Source organism: Gouania willdenowi, chromosome 8 (genome assembly GCF_900634775.1).
Source record: "Gouania willdenowi chromosome 8, fGouWil2.1, whole genome shotgun sequence".
Classification (NCBI taxonomy): domain Eukaryota; kingdom Metazoa; phylum Chordata; class Actinopteri; order Blenniiformes; family Gobiesocidae; genus Gouania; species Gouania willdenowi.
Window position 1 is genome coordinate 1295100 of NC_041051.1, and position 18709 is coordinate 1313808.

General features: G+C 39.5%; 1 protein-coding gene across 7 annotated transcripts in view; it reads left to right on the top strand.

Annotated features, from left to right (window-relative positions):
- Positions 1–18709, top strand: part of rnf216 (ring finger protein 216) — a 46078-nt gene that overhangs the window by 12960 nt on the left and 14409 nt on the right. For 5 of the 7 annotated variants that reach the window (XM_028454712.1, XM_028454714.1, XM_028454713.1 and 2 more), the window contains exons 4-13: positions 4056–5321; positions 5402–5478; positions 5621–5729; positions 7424–7585; positions 7666–7777; positions 9221–9357; positions 9490–9540; positions 9681–9818; positions 11842–11990; positions 13232–13310. In XM_028454712.1, coding sequence (XP_028310513.1) covers positions 4056–5321; positions 5402–5478; positions 5621–5729; positions 7424–7585; positions 7666–7777; positions 9221–9357; positions 9490–9540; positions 9681–9818; positions 11842–11990; positions 13232–13310 — 2280 coding nt within the window. The remainder of the gene's footprint in view (positions 1–4055; positions 5322–5401; positions 5479–5620; positions 5730–7423; positions 7586–7665; positions 7778–9220; positions 9358–9489; positions 9541–9680; positions 9819–11841; positions 11991–13231; positions 13311–18709) is intronic. The other 2 variants (XM_028454716.1, XM_028454711.1) reach the window with 2 other exon arrangements.

Genomic DNA, 18709 nt, shown 5'->3' on the forward strand with positions numbered 1-18709 from the left:
TTATTATACACATGTTAATACAGTAGGAAGTTTGCTCTATAGAAGTATGTGGTTGGCTCTTAAAATAGTCGTTTTGGGTGTGCTGGTGCAATATGTCTAGCCATGGAACGGCTCCTGCAGAGAAGTACGATGTGAAGACCTCTCGTCCATAGCTGTTAGCTCTGGTCAGATACCTGCACAGTGAACAACATAGAAAAGCTCAGATCATTGATAATCATATATATATATATATATATATATATATATATATGTATATATGTGGGTGTGTGTACATAAAAGGGGGAGAGATTAGAGCGAGAAAAGGCCTTATCTCCCAGAATGTGTTGCCAGATGACAATAATTAACAGTAGTAAATAACTAATGATTTATGAATTATTAATAATATGAGTTAAAAACAATAAATATTATTAATGAAACAAGCCTTATCTTCCAGAATAGGTCTCCAGAGGACAAAAAATAACAATAGTAAATAATTTATTGTAATGATTAACTTTTATTTTAATTGTAATATATTTATGATAAAGACAATAATAAAGCAGGCCTTATCTCCCAGAATAGGTGTCTCCAGAAAACAATAATTTTAATAATTCTGCTTTTAAATTCCCTTGGGATTAATAAAGTATCTATCTATCTTTATTGTGTATTTAAGAGATGTCTGATGAATCATGGCATCTTCGGTTGCTTATAATTTAATTTAATTTAATTTATTTATTTATTGGAGGATAGGCCCCTTGAGATGGAACATCTCGTTTTCGAGGGGGTCCTCATCTTACATAAAATGACAGATACAGCAGAGCAGACAATACAAGAATTCAGTGTTTCAAAAATAATGAATACAGCAAAATATACAGTAGATAGACACATACACACCCACACACACACAGTATACATTTAACAGTTGATCAAAAGAGTACATATTTTATACAAAAATAAATAAGTAATAATAGTGATATCATTAATAGTAGCTATCTAATGATAGTAAAAACTTTCATTAGATTAAATGAATAAAAAAGGTTTAGGTTACATAGCCTATAATCAAAAACACTGACAGATATTCTGGAGATGGAGGACAAGAGCATTTTTAAACAGAGACAGAGAGGTTATAGAGCGGATCAATAATGGGAGAATGTTCCAGTCAAATGGAGCTTTATGTTTGAATGAAAATTTACCGACTACTTTTTTGACTCTAGGGACGACAAGATATGGTTGATCAGCATGACGCAAACTGTATGACGATCTGAAAGGAATTATATATTGTTTTAAATAATCAGGAAAACTTAAATTAATACATTTAAATATAAATAATAGCCAGTGAAGCTGTCGTCTAGATGCCAGAGAGAATCATGACAAATGTTCATACATTTGTCAGTGGTGAGTTCTGAAGGGACAGTGGAGGATAAATCTACACAGACTATTGTAAGTGACATTAAGTGGTTGGAGAATCGTGGCAGTGGTGTTTTGATAAATAATATTACTGTAATCAATAATGGGAAGAATCAATTGTGAAATTATCCTTTTTCTAACTGAGTAACTAAAACAATTAACTGATTGATAAAGCAATTTTAAGCGATAAGAAATTTTGTTTGTAATAGTTTGTATATGAGTTTTAAATGACAGTGAGGAGTCTAGCCATAGACCAAGATATTTAAACTGATCAACAACTGGGACTGGTGACAAATCAGAAAAAGTAAGTTTAATCTCATTGGCTGAGACTGGGCGAACCCGCTTCTGGAACAACATAAAATTTGATTTAGAGTTATTGAGTAATAGTTTATTAGATTGTAGCCAGGATTGAACTGCATTGACGTCATACTGAATAGAGTGATTAATATCTGAGATATTAGATTTTGCAGAATAAATCACGGCGTCATCAGCATAAAGTTGGATGTTAGTCATTGCATGCAAGAGGGAGATCATTAATAAATATTGAAAATAAAAGTGGGCCAAGAAAAGAACCCTGCGGAACACCTTTCTCAATAAATAAAAATTCAGAGTAGCTGCCATTGTAAAACACACACTGTTGCCGATGATGAAGGTAAGAATTGAACCAGAGGAGTGAAGACCTATCCAGGCCTATAGAATGAAGCTTGTCTAAAAGCAAATAGTGATCGACCATATCAAACGCTTTGGTGAGATCTATAAATAAAGCACCAGTAAGCAGATTATTGTCAAAGCCAGAAAAAATGGTAAATTTTAATAAAGCAGATGTAGTAGAGAAGTGTTTTCTAAAGCCAGATTGAAATGGAGATAAGAGGTTATTGGTTGAGAGGTGTTCTGATAGTTGATTAAAGACTATTTTCTCATAGACTTTAACAATACTATTAATCATAGAGATTAGTCTGTAGTTATTTATAATACTAGTGTCACCCCCTTTATGCAGGGGGATGACCTTTGCACATTTCCAGGCAGAGGGAACTTCACATGTACTAAATGATAAGTTAAACAAATCGGTTAAAGGAAAACATAGAACATGAGAGGCAAGCTTGATAAACTTGGTCTCAATGCCATCTGGACCAGCACTGCTATGAGAAAGTTCATTTAGTTATAAAACTTACCGGAGACAGACAGACAGTCGTTCGGCTGCAGAGACGGAGCTCCGGTAGTTGGTATCCTGCCGGGACATCCGTGGGCCAATCCGACCCAGGAGGTCGTCGAATCGGGCGCTGGTCATCCACAGGTACCGCTGGAAGCAGTCATCATCCAGGTGTAGCTCCTGAAGCAGGCAGTGAAGCTCATCGAGTTGGATGTGGCGCTGGTTAACCTGGTGAAGCCAGGAAAGCCGACGTTTCTTCCCCTTCCGAGGGTAAGGAGCAGTGAATTGACGGGGGTCCTCCATAGTTGATGGTGGAAACAAACAGAGCCTGGTTGTCGCCTTTTTGGGAGTCTGGTGGGCGGAGCAAATAGGGAAACATTTTTTGATCCTGCGAATCCTGCCGCTGTCTCTTCTGTCCGCCATTGTAGCGCGTCTTCGTCTTGTTTGAACACCGCATGAGCAAATATCAGAGCTCTGCAATTGTAAGAAGCCATATGATAGGCTGAAAGCAAACACACCTGATTGGCTGATGAATCTGTCAATCAGTTTTATCAGCCAATGGTGACGTTTGTTGACCCACGGCGTCAGGGCAGTCTCAAAATTCACAGCAGAGATTTTTCTCACAAATACAGAGGTTTCACAGCACAGAAGCGGTTTGTAAATGCACATTCAGCAATTTGCATTATCTGTGGATTTATATTACAAGTGTGCCTCAAAATAATATTTGTGAAACAGATTGTGTGCATTTGTGAATCTGAAATACAACTGCAAAACAAATATATATTTGTGAACCAGAGTGTGTGCATTTGTGAAACAGATTGCGTGCATTTGTGAAAAACCCTGCAAGAGTTCATTCATTATGATACTGTTCTGATTCCATATGTATCAGACTCCAGTGTGAATGGTTTGCGCCTCCAAACTGACCCGCATGCGCGTGTGTCTCAAAGTTTTTGTGCAGTGGAGGATGAGGAGAAAGTATAAGAGGGACAAATATTTTTGTTTTGGCTTTTTGTGGTGCTGATTTGCTTTTAGACCATTGATGATATGAACCTTCAAGCTTTGACCCAAACCCAACAAAGCAAAACTGAAGACTATAGGACAGACATTAAGTATTTATATCCGTGCTCGACCTGAAACCGACAGTTAAAACCTATTTTTTCCTCATAAAAATGACATACTTACATTTGTTTTAGTGGTAAGCATTGCTTTTATTAATAGACAACTGTTAATGTCAACAGAACATATCAGCGCACGTGGAAACAAGCGCATGTCAAACACACTGGTGCGCAGTGCAAGCCAGAGACAGTGGATGTTTTTACATAATCCACATATCAAACATAAGGATAATCCATGTTCTTGTGCAAAAAAATAATTTATTCAACAGTGGATGCTTAAAGTCCATGTAAAGCAGAATTGTGTTATGAGTTTGTCACACCACAGAAACCTGTGTCAATGACCACTGAGCCAATTATTAGTATTAGTTTGTTGATTTTTTTTTTCTCTCTTCTGCTTTACTTTCCAGAATTTAACTCCTGCACGCAAACACGTGATTCGCCCAGCAGCCAAATGGAACGGCACCTTAAACAAACCGTTTCAGTTTGTGGGCCAAAGTAGCACAACTCCAAAGGAGACACCGGGCCCTGCTCCTTCCTTCTCCACAGCTGCCATACACCCCGTTGCTCACCCGCCACTTACGGAAACGCAGACCCCGGAGAAGCCTAGCACATCTGGATACTCGCGGCCCCAGCCCGGTCCCTCGTTACTCCCACTGTCTGAACCAAAAGCTAGCACCAGCTCCCAGCAGCCCCACGGTACGTCAGCACACAGCCCGCTGCATGCTGCTCAGTCTCCATCTACCTCCAAAAAGGACAATGTTAGCGCCGTGTCGCTCAGAGCTACATCAGTACTCCTTCTCCAGCCCCAGCCCAGCACATCTGGACTCTCACAGCCACAAACTGGATCTTTCAGACCAGCAGAGAAACCAGTGGGGAGCTCTGCATTGAGTCATGAAAAGGCGAGTACGAGCCATGCTTCACAACACAATCCTCAGGCCAGCACCTCATCAGCCCCCCCACAGTCCCACCCCCACACTCTGTCCACGCGATCATCACACGCCCAGACCAATGGAAGCACAGCTCACAAGTTTGTCCTCCAGCAGCCAAGCTTTCAGGCATCTGCGATGAAAACACACCCACAGCCCCTCCCACAGCCACAGCCCTTACCACAGCCCCTCCCACAGCAGCAGCAGTGGGAGGGGCCACAGGTGCTGCTGTTGAATGCCATTGGCAATAAAATGCTGGGCAACCTGATCCAGATAGAGCCTCAGCCCCTGGCCCAGGCCCCCGCCCGGCCGGCCGCCCAGCCACTCCAAGCCCCTCAGGTTAAACAGGAAGTCCCTGGTACTGTTCTGATCGCTGCAGCCCCCGAAAGACTGGGTCCTCCAAAGGCGGGGCATCGGATCATCCTGGGCAGTCAGGCATCAGGTCAGGCCGATTCCACCAACCTGCCACAGGCCGGCCCCTCAGGTGTGGCCCCCAGTGTGAAACTCAATGTGCCCGCTTCGCCAACTCCATCAGGTTCAAACCCCCATTTCCCTTCTCAAGGACGTGAGGATCGCATCATTGTGACCAAAAACCAGGAGCAAATGGTCCCAGGTCCTGCTCTGGTCGTAGTCCCTCACGCAGCAGAGGCGGTTCCCCAAATAGAGGACGCCAGGCCCGGACCCTCTGCACCCCGAGAGAGACCCGAAACTCCAAATCATCACATCAGATCCCTTATCACTAGTGTGGTGAGTATCTCTCGTGCTCCTTCATATAAAACAGTAAATGTCCCCAGTAAATCCTTTAACCAGTTTTTGGTCTTCCACAGCTGGATCTCTTCCCAGATGTCCAAGAAGCCTTTGTAGCAGAACTGATCCAAAAGAATCTCGGGAAAGACTTGAATGTGTAAATATGATTAAACCTTTTTTCAGTTATAATTTTGTTTTGAAATGTAACTATTTACATACTTTTGCATGTAAATTGCATGATGAAACAGACTTCAGTGTATGTAGGGGCCTAATGTAGGCCTCCTCTGCTCTGTTTACAGCATATGTAACCTGCTGTTGGAAAATCCAGAGTATCCTAGGAGGGAAACGGCTCTAGCCATAGGAGCGCCCACTAGCATCTTACTGGAGTCTGGAGAACCACAGACAGAGGTAGATGTTCAACTATGGCCGCGTCAGAATAGTCCCTCCTATTTCCTTTTCTATCCACTTGTCCTTAACCTACGTGTTTTAGTAGCGGCCATGATAAGGAGTCTTCAAATTCTCTAAAAGCTAAGGAAAGGAGGCTCAATGTTTCCTTTATAACCTCCTTTAGCCTAGTAAACACTGATGCACCCTTTACCAAAGGAGACCAGATAATGCTGACCCACAATTCATTGAGGCGACAACATTTAAAGGGACCCACTTTCACAGATACTCACAGACTGAAAAGGGATGCATATCATGTAAGTTACCAATGCAATAATATGCCTTGAACATCTTTAAATAATCTAAAATCCATATGCAGCCATATTATCAGATTATAACATAAAACAGACTCTAGTTCAAGAAAAGGGGATCAGACATTTTTAGCCACAATGTTTTATTCAACATATTACATTCACCTAGGGATTTTTTGTACGGTTGTACAGGTGTATGTCTACGACGTTATGCAACTCTTGCATAAATGTACCAATTTCATAAAATGAATGTTAATTTCTGAGTGGATGGTAAGTGTGAGTAACCATTCTCAATGTGACGTTTCACTTTTGTTTCTCGTAGCCTCTTTTTTTTTGATATACATTTAAACCTTGTGATATTTGAGATTATATCAGCGACAAGTGTTATAAATGTGCTGTTAGTCCATTTTCGGAAATAGGTGGTTTTTTCACCACGGCAGAGGTCACTAACTTTAGCCGCCGTCGGAATAATTACGTCACCTAGTGGTAGTCGTCTGATTGTCAAAACAATGTGATGTCTTTTTCCTAACTCCTTTCGGAAGTCTCCTAACACCTCTCCTTAACCCTGTAATGTCATTCACGGGGGTAAGGAAAAGTGGATTAGGCAAGGAGATAGGAGGGACAATTTGGAATCTGCCGCTGTCAGTTTTTGGTTTTACAGTGTCCAAGAACTACAGATTGAAATGAGCTTTCTGTTAAACACAAATGCTAGAGCAGAAAACCATCTGTGAAACCACAACGTCTAACTAGAATTTTTGCATTTCCTGAAGAAAACGCAAGTGAGGATGCAGGTGCTGGCCAGCATCGCACTGTATTAGCATAGCATTAGCCGAGTTTTAGCATTAACCTAGTATTAGCATTAGCTAACATTAACAACACATTAGCATAGTTATAGCCTAGTGTTATCATTAACCTAGCATTAGCACCAACCTAGCATTAGCATTTGTTTAGCAATAACATTAGCCTAGCATAAGCATTTGTTTAGCAATTACATTAGCCTAGCATTAGCACTAACTTTGGATTAGCTAACCTAGCAATAGCTGAACATTAGCAATAAGTTTGAAATTGGTGGAAAAGGTTGAAGGCAGTAGCTGAACATGTTAAAGGTTGAATGGCCACAATCAGTTGAAGAATGGCTGGAGATGAAGGGGTTGAAAAAGTTGAAAATCCAATAGAAGTGAATGGGATAGAAAAAATGTAATAAGTTTAAATGTCACAAATGACAAAAGTACAAGCATAAATGTCTGGAACTTTCTGATTTTTTTTGATAGCTTATTTGTCAAAATTGGGCAAACAGTGGAGGAGGAGTTAACAATGATGGGAAAAAAAAAAAAAAAACGGATAACAATAGTGAGGATGTGTCCTGCATCTCCACTAATCAATATGATGTTCTGGCTGCTGTTCCAGGTGATTGAGGACTTGTTCGACTATTCCAAACTAGCCAACGTGGCCCCTGAAGTGGTAATGCAGGCTGCTGACTTGCTCATGGCAGATTTCAGGATGCTTAGCTGTCAGGACATCAAATGGGCCCTCAATTCTCTGAAGGGACACTATGCAATCACACGCAAGGTGCACCGCCTTCTCTCTCTCTCTCTCTCTCTCTCCTTTTTCTTCCTCTTTAACTCTTTGTTGCTCGCTCTTCGCCCCAGGCCTTATGTGAAGCTCTAAAGAAGTGGCAGGAATCAGGCGACCAACAGGGAAAGAGGCGACGGAGCAGGACCTCCTCAGAGCGCTGCTATATCGACTTTAACTTTGAGCACGGTGAGCTTACAGTCCACTGCTGTACCTTCACATCAGGGTGTCGAGTTTTTGTTTATCAATTTGTTATTTTTAACACGTAAGTTTAAACAACAAAGTTTAGGGACACAAAATCACCAGCAGGTGGTGCTGTAGAACATGTCAAACATCCACAAGGTGGTCTCTGGGGCTGTGTGTGTGTATTGTGTATAATAGTTGAGCAGGCAGCGGTCCGTCACTGCCAGCACTGACCGGCTGCCTGAGTGGGCGTGTCTTACTGCGTGAGAAGTAACTCCCATAATTAACACATTTTTTGAATTTCCCCCCTAGTGGCCGGTCAGCAGAAAGCAGGGGTTTAGTTACTCTTAGCCCATACCCTGTCAACCCAACACATACGTGCGAGCACGTTGATTTGATGTGAGTTTCTTTAATATCAGCTTTATTTACTAGTTCCTCGTTCTGCATACAGCTACAAACATGACAGGCAGGTTGTGGTCAATTATAATTGTAATTGATAAGTGATTATAATTAAAGCTTAAATTGTAATTGTAATTTAAAAAATGTGTTGCTGTCGTAATTGTAATTAAGGTGTAATTGAGTTCAGCCATGAAGATTCTTTCAAAATTGTCAGTTATAATTTAAGGCAAAACTGGGGAACTATGTTGCAGTTCTATGTAGAGTTCTACACATGAAATAAAAATATTAAAACCTATATCGTCATTGATTAGGAAGCCTAACAAGGTAACCAATAGATAGGAAAGAGATTAGATGATAGATATTTGTTTTTAGTGTATTTTACAGCTGATTTAGGACCTTTTATCATTAGAGATGCTAACAGAAAGCTAACACAAGAGGAAGGTTAACATTTATTAGGTTATTTATTTTAGGCTCAGTATTTGTGATTGATTGTAATTTAACTTTAGTAATTGAGAATGCATTTGTAATTGACTTTCTTAGGATACAAAATAATTGTAATTTAAATTTAGTAATTGACTTTCTGAGGATACAAAATAATTGTAATTTAAATTTAGTAATTGACTTTCTGAGGATACAAAATAATTGTAATTTAATTGTAATTGGAATAAATTAATTGAAACCAAACACTTGTAATTGAAAACGTGATTGTAAGTGAAAAATTGACCCCAACCCTGACAGGCAGCTCCATGTGCCGCTACAGACGCTCTTATGCGTCGTCCCACACTAATCAAAACACATCACCTGATCATTATTTACCGCGCAGCGTTCAAACCCGACTCGAGCCTGATCAAAATTGTTCGGTCAAAACCTTAAAGCTCTAACTGCGGCTGCCTACTGCTCCTCAGGGAGGGGTTAAATGCAGAGAACACAGTTTGTGTATGTAGCTCTACATATATGACAGTACAGTATATTCTACAGTATATTCTACTGTTGACCTCAGTCTGAGTCCAGCGTTGCTCAGTTGTTGTTCATCATTGTGATTTTGTTCAGCAGGTTCAAAGAAGTTTGAAAAGAGGATGTATTTCCTGGAGAACGACCGACGGTACTGCAGAACATACAGCAGCCTGAAACCTTCTGTGCAGAAGGAGCTGACGTTTTATCAGCAGAAGGCCAAAGAACGGGCAGAGGTACACACACACAAACACACACGTGTATATGACCAACCAATGATAATTCTGCATTCTCATCTCACATCAGAGCAAACGCTGCGGCATTATGTTGTAGAATACATCGTAATATATTTTCTCCTTCTCCTCCAGCACGAGGACTTTCTCCTCGCTCTGCAGGTCAACGAGGATGAGTATAAAAAGGTAAGAGCTGTTAGAACAACTAATTATTTGTAAACTGTGTGGTTAATGAATGTCATGAATGTGGCCCTTTTGGTATTAACCGTGACTGAGTTACTTTTAATTAGGGTTCCCTAAATGTGTGTACTGGCTATTGTGTCCAGGACGGTCAACTGATTGAGTGCGGCTGCTGCTACGGGGAGTTTGCATTTGAGAAGATGACGCAGTGCTCAGACGGACACCTCTTCTGTAAGGAGTGCCTGGTTAAATACGCTCAGGAGGCAGTGTTCGGCTCTGGGAAGGTACACACACTGGGATTTGTGCCACTTGAAACTGAATTTGAATAGTTGGTATTGAATTTGAAAGTAACGACTTGAAATCGTATTTTCCTGTTAGAAAAAGATCATCTTAGTATATTCCAAAAATGTTATTAAACATTTTCAAAAATATTTAATGCACCAAATAAGATGCATCCGGGCTCCCATATGAGTTGGGCATACAAAAATATATAGTAACGGCCCCCAAAACGTTGGATAGGAAGACAACGTTCTTGATTGCAAAGTCGCTTTATTGTTGCACAGAACTGAGGTTACTGTTGGCCGTACCCACGCCAACACAACAAAATGCGTCAAAGCTAATCGGGCTTATCCCCTTATCCATTCACCTCCAAACTACTCTCATGCATGCGTGCGCACACAGGATATTTCCTGACCTCTGACCTGCCACATTACAGCTCTGTTTAACAGTACATTAAAAAAAACTCACAATAATCAGAACCATCAGAACATACTGTATATATAAATAGATATAAAAATATAAATGGGTGCATAGGCATATCGGAGGAGATCAGGGTTAAATGTAGCGACAAATGGTCAGTCTGTAAACAATAAATAATAAATCTGGGGCAATGGGACATTTCAGTTGAAGGGGCAGTATTATGAAAAAATCACATTATAATGGTTTTGCTACAGTGATATACATCCTTTAGCCTTCAGAGGGTCAAAGATGAAAAAGTTCTGTTTCCTCCCTCCATTGTTATTCATTTTTTAAAAAGCTATGAACAGGCCAGTTGGATTTTTCTCACTACTTGACGTCACCTAACGGAAACTCCTCCTCCTGACAATCCTGGCTCCTCCTACCCTATAACAATGTGAGCTCCTCCCTCTCAAACTACCTCACATGTAAAACAAACACTACGGTTTAATATATAATATACATAATACTTTATTGTCATATATGTAAAGCTACAAACACTAAATGCGTTCTCTGTATTTAACCCCTCCCTGAGGAGCAGTGGACAGCCACGGTGTAGCACCCAGGGAGCAGTTCCATTTTTAGTATCCATAATATCACCTTGTATAGCCTTTGACTTGATCTGTGTTTGTGTGTGTGACACAATACGACTCAGTGATTGGACAAAACAAATGATTATCACCTTAAACTGAATACATAAAAAATGAATAGAAAATGCACTATTCCTGTAGAAATGAGGAGGAGAAGAAAGTGGTTTAGCAGATTAATACTCCGGTGAGTGTTTGAAGCAGCTGAATGACTCTGCTGCTGCAGGCTGTGTGATAAACACAGCCTGAAGGGCTGAGACGGACTCACAATCACAATAGCCGCTTAAATATCCATGTGTTTTGCTGTAATGTGCTGTTTTTTGGCTGAAAACAACAATGTCTGGATAGCAAAAGAAAATCACTATGGCTATGGTGATCACTGATCTCCCTCGCAAGAGCGAGGCATAAAGTCTGCGTCTACAGACACGCCCACTCATGCATATGTATGAAGGCCCAAAAACAGCCTGTTTTTAGAAGTGTCATGAAAGTGACTTTTCAGAGGCTAAAACTCCAGAAAACAGGTGATTTTGAGAAAATAAACCTCAAATACTATGTTGTTGGGGTTCTTGGAACAAATGGAGATGGGTGAAAAATAGCAGAATACTGGACCTTTAAAGTGTCTTTGTGAGCTTTGGCTGAGGAAGAAAAAAGACATATATGCACATAAACATAAATACATACAAATATATACATACATACACGCAGGGGCAGAACTATGGGTGGGCCTGGATGGGCACAGGCCCACCCAGTTTATGCAGAGTAAAAAAAAAAAATTAATGTCCCTCTACTATCATCACCTGTAAAACCTTTCTGGGTTTCAACAGAAATGTCTTCAATACATTTTGTGTGTGTGTGTGTGTGTGTGTGTGTGTGTGTGTGTGTGTGTGTGTGTGTGTGTGTGTGTGTGTGTGTGTGTGTGTGTGTGTGTGTGTGTGTGTGTGTGTGTGTGTGTGTGTGTGTGTGTGTGTGTGTGTGTGTGTTGCAGTCGGAGCTGAGCTGCATGGAGGACGGCTGCCTGTGCTCCTACCCCGTGTGTGAGCTCGAGAAAGTCCTTCCAGAAAACATCCTGTGTAAATATTACGAGAGGCAGGCGGAGGAGGCGGTCGCTGCCACCTGTGCAGATGAGCTTGTGAGGTATGTGTGCACGCTGGAGTCAAAGCTGTGTAAAGTATTCAAACAAACATACAGAAATCCCTCCAGCTTTTCATCTGCTCTGAAGTTAATCTCCAGCTACCGTGGGCACCTGCTCAGACATTAATGAAGAGAGAAATTAAAGAATGAAGAATAACTCTTCTATTCATCCGTCTCTGAGACATTTTACATCCCACAATGCAATGCACACAATGTTTATAGCTGTGTTTATAAACAGATTGTTTACAGTGGAGATGAAAATACATTTCAACCTTTGAAATCTTTTTCCAGCAAATTATTTCCTATTTATTGAGGAATAAAGCCTACACGATGTCTTCATCTGACAATCATAATTTCTAGCAGCTTTAAGCATGATTTATAATATTTCCAGCATGTTCATTTTGTCTTTTTGAAATATGTTAAGGTTTCATTCATTTCATCAACTTTTTCAGGAAATTTACTTTGATCTCCTGACATGTTTCGATTGCCAACTGTCAGTGTTCCTCAGAGGCATCTACTGATGCTTAGCAGGGATGAGGGAACATTTTTTCTCTCCCTCACCTGAAACTCTCTTCTCCAGAGACCATTGGGCAACAGGAAGCGTGGCCAGCCTGACAGAATTGAACACATAAGGACACATGAAATTTCAAACAAAATTTCCTGAAAAAAGTTGTCTGAATAAATTTATGAAAGGTTCGAGGGCATTTTACACATTAACAGTTATGTTTACACACATTAGATTAAAAAAAAATAGCTGACATGACTCACTTTTCTCTCAATATACCCCTTTCCCTTGTTTTTCCATTTTTGAGTGTTTACTTTATAAACTATTTACTGTATAACCAAGGAGTGTGCACATATGTAATATACAAATAGATACAGTGACAATTCAGCAACAAATTGTTTTCAAATTTATGTCCAAAATATCCTACTTCCAATTGGATCAAAGTTAAATGAATCTTTCTGTTTGTAATCTGAGGGAGAATGTGATTTTTAATTTTTTTTTCCATGATATGAAACAACCTTAACTTTTTAAGCATGATTCATATCCCTGCATATCCTCTTTCACACACTGGCAATTTTTACATTTGGACAACCCAAACTGGCAGCGGTTGCTAATCTGTGTGAGAAGATGCACTCCATGAATAGAGGGAACAGGAGAAATGTTTTTGTAACAATCATCCTTCTGCGTTTCCTCTGACCTTCACTCCCTGATCATCCTCCTCCCTCTCTGCACTTCGCAGGTGTCCGTTTTGCAACTTTCCAGCCCTGTTGGACAAACATATGTCTCTGTTCAGCTGCCCAAACCCTCGGTGTCGCAAGGTCAGTGCTGCTTTCTGTTTCTTTTATCAGATGTAGAGGAAGGCACTGCAGTGCTCAAACCTGATATAAAACACAAGTTTGAATCATAAATCACTAATATCAACTATTCAACACTTGTTAAATAGAAACCAACTCACAAAAGATTGATTCACTTTTAGCAGCATCAGCATTAGTTTATCTGTCTGCATCCTATTCCTTCCTCTGACTGAGGAATGCACACACACAAACACACGTCACACACAGTTATCATTGCATTCCTCACAGGGTGCAGTATCAACCACTGTGTTCTCCCACCTTCTATCATTTTGGCTCAGCTCTGTATTTTGGTTCACTCAGTCTGTTAATGTGTAGCTACCTGTTGGTACAAAGGTTTAAAGTTTAAAAAATGTTGACTTAGTTTAATTTGGAGGAAAGTATTTTGGCAGAAGTTTGTTCTTCTGTGATCTACTATTAACTCATTCAGTTCCAGCCATTTTCAGATTTTCTACCCCCCTCAGAGCCAGCTGTTTTTGAGCATTTTGACTGATTTTAAAGACCCACAGAATATTTTCTACTATGACTATCTGAAATCTGACACCGGATTCTGAAAGATTGAATCCTCTACTTTCATCTGGCTTGTTTTGTTGTAATCAGCCATTGAATAGAGCAAGTTTTGCACAATTCTTCAGTTTCAGAGCAAAAAGCTGAGAAAAAAAAGCCTTTTTGTAAAAAAAAAAAACCCTGTCAGTGACTTTAAAGCTATTTTTTGCTTTAGTGACAACTCTAACATCTGAACATTGTTTCCTTATATAAAACTAAAAAAAAAAACACAGATACCGGGCTTTTGATGGCAAAATTATTATTATTTATCTATCTGGGTCAGAGTTGAATGTATTTCTTACTGTATTTTGGAGTTCCTCCAACTTTCTCTCCCATCATTCTGCACACACATAACTTCCTCTTCCTCCCCGACATACAGAGTGTCACTGCGTTCCCCGTTTTTTTATGGTTTTATCTCACAATCGCCACATTATCCATGAATTCCACACATGCTCTGGTCGAGTGTGCGCTGCTGTGAACGTTAACTCTCGTATGCAGCGCCATTTTCTGTCTCCTAAACGCCTTTCCTCTTCTCCCTCTGAGCGCTGCTGAGCATGGATGATCTCTCATCCAAAGGTGTGCTGCTACCTCCTACATGTCACCTATTATTTTGCTATCTGGCTCACAGGCTGGGGGTGTTTTGTACCCCCCCCCCTCCCGACATGCAGTGATGACCCGTTTGGCCTGGTTAGTTGATGGTTTTAGCTCACCATCTCAACATTATCAATAATCCACTCAGGTCCACACATGTTCTCTGTTAGTATGTGGAGCTATGTGCTGCTGGATACGTCACAATATCACTCTATAGCGCCATAATCTCCATCGTTCCTGCTTCTTCCTCCTTTGCTGGGTAGCATCAGTGGCTAATCTCTCATCTAAAGGTACACTGCTGCCATCTTCAGGACACAGTTGGTCACTACACCCCACAGCTTAGATATTGATGAGGGACCTCCGCCAGGGTGTTTTCTAGTAATCCCCGTGAAAAAAGGCAAATGACGAGTTATCTCGTCAATGGCACTGAGCGTTTGGATTTGAAATGACGAGTTATCTTGTCAATGGCACTGAGTGAGGTAATAAGATGGTTCTGCAATAGTGGTGGATTATTGTGTGTGAAGGGTAAGGGTGTGCGAACCGATATTGCATTGTTAAGGATTAAAACATGACGTTGATCTGCCAAATCACTCAGTCAGTGCAGATGTCCGTCTGTCCTCTGTCTGTTGCTGAGTGTTGGAAGCACTGAGAGACGTTTGAGGAAACACTGCATGTATTTATCTTCTGTAACTAACTCTATGAGTTGCTACGCAGCTCACGGGGCTATTAACACACCTCTTACATGACTGCCCCAACAGGCTGGATTTCTTAAACGGACCACGTCCTGAATGTTGTTTGAAAACTAGTGGTTTAAAAGCAACTTTGATCAACACAGAGCTGCCCTGAAAGAAACAATACTACAGAATTTAATCACACATTTCAGCCTTAATGAAGGAAAAAGTCAAAATGTTGATATTGAGCTGCTAGTGATTAATAAAAGGGTCTTTGTGGCATTTTTATCCATGACCCATTATTGCTTTTATTGTAAAACTATATTGAAAAAAATAAAATCAATCAAGTTTATATCATCTATCACCATTTGGGGAAAATATTGTTGATCCATATCACCCAGGCCTAATGAATCAGAATCAGCTTTATTTGTTATTACACGTTACAGAGCAACAAAGTTTAATTTCAGTTTCATCCTGTCCAAATATCTGGGGGTCCAGGGTGGAGAAAAGAAAAGGATTGCTAGCCGCTGGAGGGCGCACGCATTCAGCCTCTTGTGGGTGCTTCACCCGCCTCCTTTATTGTTATAGCTTGCTGAGAAGGAGGGCGGACGGATGGCTGATGGAGGCTTTGAAATATAATCCCTTCGCTTCCTTCCTGATACAGTCAGATGACGTGCGATGACCTTGAGTAGATCTGGTTCAGAAACAAAGTTCCAGGTGGCAGAGGGGCAGAGTAACCAAAGCAGTAACGTTTTATCTTGTAAAGGATATGATTGTCCAAACTGTGTGAAATGAGGCGTTCAAACACTGCTTAAAGTAGGATTTTATTAATATGAGTGTGTTCCCTCAATAACAAATAAAAATCACTAGACTGTTACGCTGCCTTGTTATGTAGCATGTGTTGCTAATGCTATTGCTACACCACTTTAGTTAAACTAAGTAAAAAGACTGTGTGTGACTAAAATAACTTGGAGTTTTGCCTTTTTGTTTAATGTTTATTGTATTTAAAACCAGTTTAATAAATTGTTTACATAATTTCATAAAAAATGTTTGAAAATTACCCTGACTTTAGATTGATGATTTTAAGTAGGTGAATTGGTTTGTTTTACTGGTAAATAACTTGAAAATAGTCTAAATCATCTGATTGAAAAAATCGTGTTTTTACAAAGAAAAAATTGTGATATGATTTTTTTTTCCACCCCTAGTGAGGGTGAACGGGGACAGTGAGTGAATGAGGGTTGGTAGCAAGTATATGGTCTCATTGTAGTGTACGATGAGACCATATACTGTTAGTTGCTATAAAAGCAAAAGGAACCAAGAGGGTCTAGCTGCAGAACCTCCATGTCCAGCTCCTCCATGCCCAACTCCTCCACGCTCAGCTCCGGAAGTGACATCAGGAAATGAAGAAAAAATTACAAAATAAAACCGATAGCATAGCCATGTCGCCTAGGCATTTCCGGAAGGTTTGTCTGCGTTTTAATACCTTTGTTAACCGAATCCTCAGCAGTGTTACATTGAAAAAACAAAGTATAATGCACCTCATCAACAACACATAAATTGATCAGCATTTTCGTGACTGATTTCTATTGTTTGGATTTCCTCTAGAGAGACAATTGTTTTATTTGTGCTGCAATCCTATGACAACCTCTTTGTTTTAACCTTAAAACGGGGATAATTGTAGGATAAATTCAATGTTTAAAGATTCACAGCATTATTACCTTAAAACTTCATGTACAACACATGAAGGTAAAATATTTAATTAAGTCCATTTTATGATAACTGTCATATATTATTTTTTGTGATTAAAGTGATTCTTACAGCCCAGAGCTAATTGTTTTATGAAACAATATCAAAACGTTCAAGACGTGGTTTTACGTTAGACAGTTTATGTTAATGTTTTACGTATAATGTTATTTATTTTTTTTAAATTGCAATTTTAAGGTTTTACTAGGATGGTGTCTCATGTGCTCATAATTTTACACAATTGCATTATCATTACACTAGAAATAATTAACCATATGCAGAATCACATGGCTTGATAATCACTGTATATTGTCTATAAGTAAAAGCACAGGTTATAGCACAGATCTAGTAAAAGTAGACCTCAAGATATATAGTTATTGCTATATATATCATAAATCTAATATTAACGACATCAGTAAAATATACAAACATTTACATTTTGTTACAGTTGTGAATAGACATACTGTTTTTAACTTATTAAATATATAATGCCAGATACAAATACATTTACATTAGAACCACTAAAACTTACCTTGGCGAGAACTAACAGTAAATGTTACAAAGAAGTATCAAACCAGTATTCTTTATGTTATAAGCAAGTAATATGGATAATAATTTTCTAACTAAAGACACAAATAAGTGGTTCACAAAAGGCAATATTTAGTAATGTCAAAAAAAGTACAAATGAAGTTATGTAAGATCAACACAAAACAATATTAAACAAATACAATGGGCTGTAAACATGATGGAACTTAAAGAAGACATCTGTTTTGTGTCTATATTTAATTTAATTTCAATTCAACTTTATTCATAAAAAGCCAAATAAAAGAAAAAGTTATATCATTGTGTTATAACAAAATATAAAATGAAGATGCTCTCCAAGAATGACATAAAACACACACTTAAATAAAATACTGGAAAAGGAAAGACGTATAAATATATAATACTATAAAACTACTCAGCAAATGATATACATTACCATACACACAATATAAAAATATAAAGTGACCAGTTAGGAGATAAATAATTATGGCTTAGTGTATTACACTTTAATGAGGATTATTGCACATGTAGTTTGAGTCATGGGAGGAAAAAGGTTATTTTTTGTTCAGGGTTCTCATGGCCCAGGGATGCAAACTGTCATTCTGGAGGTGGAGCTTTGATTGATCCATATCTCCTTCTGAGAGGAGCAGGGTGGGAGAGAGGATGGGTCTGGTGGTGGCCCAGGAGAGCTCCTCCTGGATGTGAACACCCAGGAACCTGAAGGATGATACTTTCTCCACCAGGTCACCACTGATGATGAGGAGCGTAGTCTACCAGGTTCCTCCTGAAGGTGATAGTGTTGTTTCTTTTGAATATTTAGGGACATTTTTTCATAATAAGGGGCTACAGTGAAGATATTTGACCATTTTAGATCATACTTTAGATGAAAGAGTGGAGGAACTGGTGCAGGTGTTGAAGCAGGTTGTGAAGGAGAAGGAGTGACTAGGATAGGTTCAGTAGAGGTAGGTAGACATTGGGCACGGCTGCACATATTGTGTACTACCATATGACCCACATCTCTGCACTGTAACGTACAACAGCAAATCAACATAACTAAAACAAATGGAAGCAAAATAAAATGATTACTACAGACAAAGAATAAAACAAGGACAAAAATAACTTGTATAACTAATGGGAGCAATTTGTTTTATCAGATGTGCATTTACACAATAGTCTGTCTGTGTGCATCAAAGTGCTTCTCAGGTTTGACCTCTTTTTTGAAAATTGAAACATGCATCTGAAAAAAAACAAAAAACAAACGTTTAAAACATT